The following is a 7,345-nucleotide window of genomic DNA, read 5'->3' as shown; positions in this document are numbered from 1 at the left end:
ACCCCTGTGACCGCCCGGGGCGGCGCCGCCGCCGGCCAGCCGCTCCCGGGGGAGGCGCGGGCGGAGAGCAGCGGGGACCCCCCGGGCGGGGATCCCGTCCCGCGGCTGCCGGAGGCGGAGCCACCGCCCCCGCGCCCCGTGCCCGCCCTCCCGGCGTGCCCCGCGGAGGGGCGGGCGGCTCATGTCCGCCATCCCGGCGTGCTGCGCGCCCGGGCAGCAGCCGGAGCAGCCGCGGCGGCCGCGTCTCCTCCCTGCGCTGTGAGACAGCAGCACCGCCCGCGGAGCGCGAGTGAGGAGCCGTCGCCCGCGCCTCTCCCCCCGCGTCCTCCTGCTCCTGCTGCTCCTCCGCCCTGTCCCGCGCCGCTGCCCGGCCGGCCATGCCGTCTCGGGCAAGGTAATGAGCCGCAGAGCCCCGGGGTCTCGGCTGAGCGGCACCGGCAGCAGGCAGCACTACCACCCGCGGGGCTGGAATGACTGGCAACCCAGGTGGGCAGGGCTGGGGCCGGGGGCGCGGGCTCGGCGCTGTGAGAGCGGGGCGGGCGGCTCGGCCGGGCCCCACCGCCGGGCCTGGGGGAGCGGGGCGGCGGCGGAGCCACTTCCTGGCGGCCGGGCCTAGCGCGGGCGGGCCCAGGCGGCGGGACGGGGCCGCGTCTGCCGGAGGCGGGACGGGGCCGGTGTGTCAGCGCTCGGCGGGGTGGGAGCTCCCGCGGCCTGTAACGAGTGCGGCCGGTGGCCGGTGTGTGCCTGCGGGCAGCGCGTCCCTGCCTGGCGGCCGCGGCGCGGGGGAGCGGGGGTGGGCTCGGGTCCCCTATTCTCAGCCTGGTTTGCAGCTGGAGCACAGCCAGGGAAGAGCTGAGGCTGCAGGAGTACTCGTGGTTTTTTGAGGGTTAACGCCGTACTACATAGGTTTATTTTGGATTTTTTTTAAACAATCAGGGGAGAATAGTTGATCTATATAAGCGCTCAACCCAGCCTAGTAAAAATGTGTTGTAAGGCTTTAGGTGTGTTTACATCTGGCACGTTTTAGTAAAATTCAAAATCTGTTCACTTCTTTAGTTAGGTGTAGAGAGTGTATTTCAGCTCCTTATTATTTCTAATCTATCTCATGCCAGTGTATTTGCTCTGCTGCTCAGTCTTGCTGTTTTCAACGTCAAAATTGTCATGTAGAAATCCTAAAAAAAATTGATGTGTCTTAGGTTTTTTTAAAAAATATGTTTGTAGAGTTTTTGAAAGTTTTACACAACATGGGACCCTACTTACAAACTTTCCAGTAGAGACCAGAGTGGCACATGCTTGGGAATGTATTGACAGATGATGGTCCCAGTCTCATGTAGTTTGGACTAGAAAAATTGGGTAAATGAGAAGGTCACTTCAGCATTTACTGTGAAAGAAGCTTTCCTTTTGCTTGAACAGCAAACAGGCTAACAGCCCAGCCTCTAGGGCCAGTGCTACAGGCTGTTCAATTCTTAATGGTCTATGGGGCATGGTTATTTAAATTCTGATTTCTTCTGTGATTGAGATACTTGGTCACATAACTTACTCTTTTTTCCTCACTTAAGAACTTATGAACATTATTGGTGACATTTTCTTAGAGCATCTAGATTTTTTTTTGGGGAGAGAATGAAGAAGATTGATCTCGTACTCCTTACCTACTTCTTCAGTTTTCTTGGCTGCAGTCAGTAATTCTGGGCCCTAACTCATGACCTTTCCACCTGGAAGAAATTGGATGTGTCTTTGCAGTGGATGACTTCTATAAATGGATTTTTCATGAGTTCTGTCTTTTTATCTAGAAAATACATTTTCTGAGGGCTAGGAAGCCGATTTTATCCAATGTAGTATTGCCTACAGAGGCTTCAGTAGAGTTAAGGGTGACAGTAAGAGTGTAGCTGCAGAAATGCTTTGCCTGGTGAAAAGGTTTAAGAAGTTACCTCCATGTGTGGCTCTGGTGTGTTCTCTGTAGTCTGGTGCCTCCTTAGCTCTCAAGTGCAGCTGTGTGACCTGGGCTGCTGAAATAATTGTCACAAATTGCCACAAAGCCACAGCAGAGCCAAAGCTCTGAGAGCACCAGGGGTAGTGTGGCAGCCTAAAGGAGCCTCAGCATGGATAGGGCCTTGTTCTGTTACCATCACACTGTGTGATCAAGAGCTTCTGCTAAGAAATAGCCAACACCTCTGTGTTGGTCCTGACACTTCTCAGAATTTAACTGTATCATTTCCTTTAAACATTACTTTATTATTATTATTATTATTATTATTATGGTGGGGGATACCAGGAATCAGAAACATTCACACAATCCTGAACACAGCACATTTTCATCTATGTGCAGTGCTCCATTTTTTTACATCTCAGAAAGATTGATGGGAAACCTGAGTCTACACTATGAATTTAAGGACAGTGCAGAGATTAAATCAGTCTGTCTATTTGGTGTTAACTAATTTTTGAAAGTGATTCACATGCACGGTTGAAAGGAGGTCTGTTATATAAAACTGACAGTCTGTGTTGCTTTCATAATTTGAAATATGATCTTGGACAAACCCCACAACACAAATATACCCACATATTCTTTCCTTCCCCTTTCTGCTGGCTGTTTGTTTCATTTACTTCAGGTGATACTGCTGGTGAATGCTTTCTTGCAGGGTGTGGAAGAGGTGAAGGAAGTGGCCCAAGCAGTGAAAGCTGTAATAATTGTAGCTGTTTCAAGTTCCTAAGGGCGAAAAAAGGAACTGCTGATACATGGGTGTATCATCAGATGGATTGTTTTCAAATGCACTTTTTTGTGTGTGTAAAAGCGACTAGATTAATTTTCATTAGTAGGTCCAGATTTCCTCTCAGTTTTTAGTAATGCTGGTCAGCAGTGGGGCTTGTGGTGAAGAGTGTGAAACTGAAAGTTGGAGTGCACAGCTTTTTTTTAAGAAAAAGTAGTTTTTAATGAAAATGAGATTTCTTTTGTGTGTGTGTGGGTGCAGTCATACATTATGGACTGGTTTTCCAGCAGTGTGTGTGCAAATAGTGCTGCCTGTGTTACAGAGGAAGAAGTTGTCCTGATGTGCAGGGGGTATCACTTTGTGCACTGCTGTGTGCCAGACTCAGTTAATAGCAACACAAAAACTTTGTAGACAGATGTTGGATGGATGTGACAGAGAACACTAAAGGATTTCTTGAGAAGACTTGATAAGATTTTGTTTCCCCCTTCTCCTAATCTTTGCAGCTTTCTAGACCTTTGCTTCTTTCTTTCTTTTCTCTTTGTTCAGCAGATCTCACTGCATCTTCCCTGTTACAACTCTTGGGGCAAGAAATAAAATGATTTCCGTGTGCAGGCCTTGTGTGTGAGCAGAGTTCATTTGTTAGAGTGCTGAGGGCTAATTATGGACTGAAACAAGCAGTCCTGCTCTTTGGGAGGAAATGCAGGAGTGTGAGTGCAGGGTAGCAGGTTAGCAAGTGCAGGGTGCACTGTGGCATTCTTAGGTGAAAGTGTGAAAAAGAAGATAAGATTTTAATTAACAGGACCTCTCTCTCCCTCACCTATCATAAATGTAGGTTAGCAGGGGAGGATGTGGAAGAGTGTAAAACAACATCTTTTACATCTGAGCAATTTTCCATAAGTGTCCTATTAGGTTTTAGTACTGAAATAATGAAAATGGCATGTGTCCTCTCCTGCAGCATAAGTCAGTGTTACAAGTTACTAATTTCTGTTAGCATGGTGCTTGCCAAACCAAGTTACTGCCTGGTCCTCATGGGTTTAAATCCAATGAGACAAGACAGTAAAATATGGTCTCCTTCCAGGTAGATTGTGGCCCAAGCAGCCCTACTAGCAAATTGGCTGGAAGTTTGTAACTGAGGACAAGTAAGTACCCTGTCTTTAATTCAGACAGGTTGGGAGATACTGGCAGGGAGCAAAGAAACTCTTTAGACCAAATGGCCCAGGAAGGTGCTGCTCAGAGCAGTGCTTTGCACATGGCTGTGAGGGGCAGAGCAAGCTCTCACTGTGGAAATTGTCTGGTGATAATGCTGCATCCAGGCAGTGAATGACAAACAGGTGATGGTAGCAGTGCTGTGTAGAAGGAAAGTTGAGACAGAGACTGTTTCTTCTGTGCTTGCATGTAGAACAAAGTACCTGTAAAATCTTTGTTAGAAATAGGCTGAAACCATTGTTTGCATAGGTGAGAGACCTGAAAGTTGGCAGCATAGTGGTGTTTGAGGATGTTGCTGGGATTACCTAAGAATGGGTGTAGAGTCATGCAGGGTGAAAGTGGATATGACTTCTGTCCCTTCAGGGGTAGCTGAGAGAGAGGAGAGCAAAGGCTGAGATAGGGAAGGAGAGAGAAGAGTAGTCAGTGATGTTAAGGTAGCTGAAAGAATGAGATGCAGGATCAGTTTTAAGGTTCCATTGTGAAAACATCAGTGGAAGCCTTGGGAGGAGATTCAGTGGACTGCCTGTGGGAGATGCTGAACAGGAATGGGTTCAGTCTGGAGTTGCAGCCATAATTCTTGATCTCCTTTCTCATTTGTTCAAGTATGATGATAACTCTTTGATCTCACACCTTCCCAAGCTTTTTTTGGGTTTTGGTAAAATGGAGGAGCTGAAATTTGTAATGTAAGAACCTTTGTTTTTAATGTGAAGATAGAGGAGAATGAGATGTGAGAAAGATTAAAGAAGATGAAAGTGTGTCAGTGGGAAGCAGAAGAAACTTGGAATGTGGATTGTTTTCCATTCAAGAACAGCCATACTAAATCAGACCAAGGGTTCAGCTAGTTCAACATCCTGTACCCCAAAATGTCTGTTGGAATTCACCTGTGGAAAAAGAAGAGGATGTGTAAATGTGATACCTTTCCCTGACATTCCCTTCTCATAATGCCCAGTGTGGAACAGAATGAAATTGGTGAGCTGCTGTCTAAGAAGGGAGTGAAACAGAATCAGAGGTGATTTGAAATGTTGCTGTGATGGCAGGTAATTGTCCAGCAATGGAGCTGGCAGAATTGCAGTAGGAAGATAGTTAATTAGTTATTTCATGAATAGAAAACACAGCCACTTGTATTTTCTCAGCACAGAGAAGAAGCAGAAGTTGGCTTTGGGGTGGGCTGTGGCTTGGCAGGATGGACCAAGTGATGAGAAGATCATGGCAAAAGGAAGCTCTGCATGCCAGTGGCAGAACAGTCAGAAACTTGGTGGGAAGCTGTTAATTTGGGTGAATACAGTGACTCTTTAAAGTTTTAAATATTTTACTGATACAGAACTTCAGTAATGAAGAATTTATTGACATTACTTCAAATAAACTTGGCAAATAGAGCAAGTAAGCAAATGAAGTCAACTGACTTGGGTAATAATAGAGCTCACTCAGTAGAGTTGTCTTGGAATAAATCTTTCATGTAGGTTCTGTACTTGAAAATAAAATCAAATAGAATAATTAAGTGATTTTTGTCTCAAAATATTGTCCATATGGCAGGGTTGTTCTGAAAAAGCTACACATAAAGAACAGTGTACACTAGATTGTAGCAAGTTTCTTGGACAAAAATTCTTAAGGCTTCCATATAACAAAAATAGCAACACATTTTTGATCTATTTTTCTTTTTTTTTCTGGGTAAGTTAAACTAGTTGCTCTTAGCTGTGCTCTCTTCAGTCAGACAAATTGGTAAGTCAAATCATATTTATACTTTTGATGAAATGAGATAGTAGACTTATTTTTGAATAGTCTGTTTCCCTTTGTATGCCAGTGGAAAAAAATAAGCAGCCTTTTTGAAGAGGGAGGACACACTAGTGGCTATTTCTGCTTATTTATGTGGGTGAACTATTTTCTTTTCCTGTTGGACAAAGGCAGGTTTAAAATCACCCTGCAGAAAACTGGATGCAGTATCTTCTGTTTGAAGATATTGCTAAAACAGTGTCTGCAGCCACTTGGTGGTGATGGGCAATCTTCCACCAGAACCAGACACAGATGAAAACTCTCATGTGAGCTCTTGAAGTACTTTGTTTACTCTCCATCAGTGAGCTTTTCAGGTAGAAGTAATGCAGTGTAGTCTCTTATAAAGTGCCAAATAATAAACTTTGGAAGCTACAGTATGAGGTAATCATAGTCATGTTCATCCTTGCAGTTTCCCATTTTGATTTCATCTAATATAGCATTTGTATTTTTGCTTATCTGTTGCTAACATTGTACATTGAGACTGTCAATATATGATGTTTGTTAGATGTGTGGCAGTGTCAATGTATTTAACTTAAATTTGTTTTTACATAGGATAATGCTGAGCATTAGGTCTGTCCTGTAACCTGCCATCTGCTTGGTGCAATTTCAGTGTAAATATCACCATGTGAGCAGAGCTGTGCTCTCCTGAAATGCAGGCATGGGCTGAGGTGACCAGCACTACAGTCCTGCCCATTGCCTGGGGGAATGGCTGGAGGGAGGCAGAAAATGTAATTATTTTTAAGACTTTGAGAAGTACCTGAGCACAGAGTGCCTACCTGAGTTGTGAGGGGCTGTCTTTCAAAATCATAACCACATTCCTGATGTGAAAAATGGTATCTTTGAGAAATGCATTTGGAAATGGAGTGTGTCTGCCTGTGAGTGTGCACAGCAGTGTCACCCAGGTGTCTGGGGCACAGGGGCAGGTGGCAGGTGCTGGGTCACAGCCCCAGCTCTTGATGAGCCCTTGCCACAAGTGCCCAGAGTGGTGTTGCAGGAGCCCACAGTGCAGCTCTGGAGTTCCCTTCCCACTGAGGAGTGGTGAGTGCCCCTGGGCAGCTGGAAATGCTCAGGTCTGTCAGTCCTCTGCTCTGCCTCTGCTGTGCAGCTCCTTGCAAGCTCCTTCCCATTGGAAATCCCCTTTCCAGGCAATACAGGCCACAGCAGTTGGTTGGTCACAGAATACCAGCATCTTTCTAGGATGATTTTTCTCTCTGCCTCATAAAGATTGCCAGGAGTTTCTATCCTATTGAAGCTACACGTTTATTGTAGTGGGAACAGTGTTGTCAGTGGGCATTATTGTCTCTTAAATTGATATATGGGAGAAAAATTACATTTTTTACTAAAATTGGACTCACCTTTTAGTTGGTGATAAAGTGTGAGCAGGTTGGCTTGCAGTTGGCTGTTCCAGAAGCCAGAATGAAGTGAGTGTGTGGATTTTCCTGGGGAAACAATAGGCTCATGTGTTTTACCACAGTGGAAAATTTTACAAAGCGTTCACAGGCTGTCCTGTGGGAAGTGGGGTTAGCTGAGAACATGTGTAGTCCTTCAGTTGGTAGGGATGCACAGAACAGTGTTAAAAATTGTATATTTAATCAGCTTTTCTACAGACAGAAATTTCAGTGTTAATGGCTGACAATTAGAGATGATTCAGTTTACAGCACATT

At 45.5% G+C, this 7,345-nt stretch overlaps 1 protein-coding gene across 1 annotated transcript in view; it reads left to right on the top strand.

Moving 5' to 3' along the window:
* The first annotated feature begins 235 nt into the window (after positions 1 to 235).
* The window catches only part of SMG1 (SMG1 nonsense mediated mRNA decay associated PI3K related kinase), a 60,979-nt gene continuing 53,869 nt past the window's right edge, over positions 236 to 7,345 (top strand). The window contains exon 1 of the mRNA XM_054270573.1: positions 236 to 486. Coding sequence (XP_054126548.1) covers positions 398 to 486 — 89 coding nt within the window. The 5' untranslated portion in view covers positions 236 to 397. The remainder of the gene's footprint in view (positions 487 to 7,345) is intronic.

This window comes from Melozone crissalis, unplaced genomic scaffold (assembly GCF_028551555.1).
Source record: "Melozone crissalis strain CALT ecotype California unplaced genomic scaffold, PUWL_Pcris_2 ptg000012l_1, whole genome shotgun sequence".
Lineage (NCBI taxonomy): Eukaryota > Metazoa > Chordata > Aves > Passeriformes > Passerellidae > Melozone > Melozone crissalis.
This window is presented reverse-complemented; position numbering and strand designations above follow the sequence as displayed.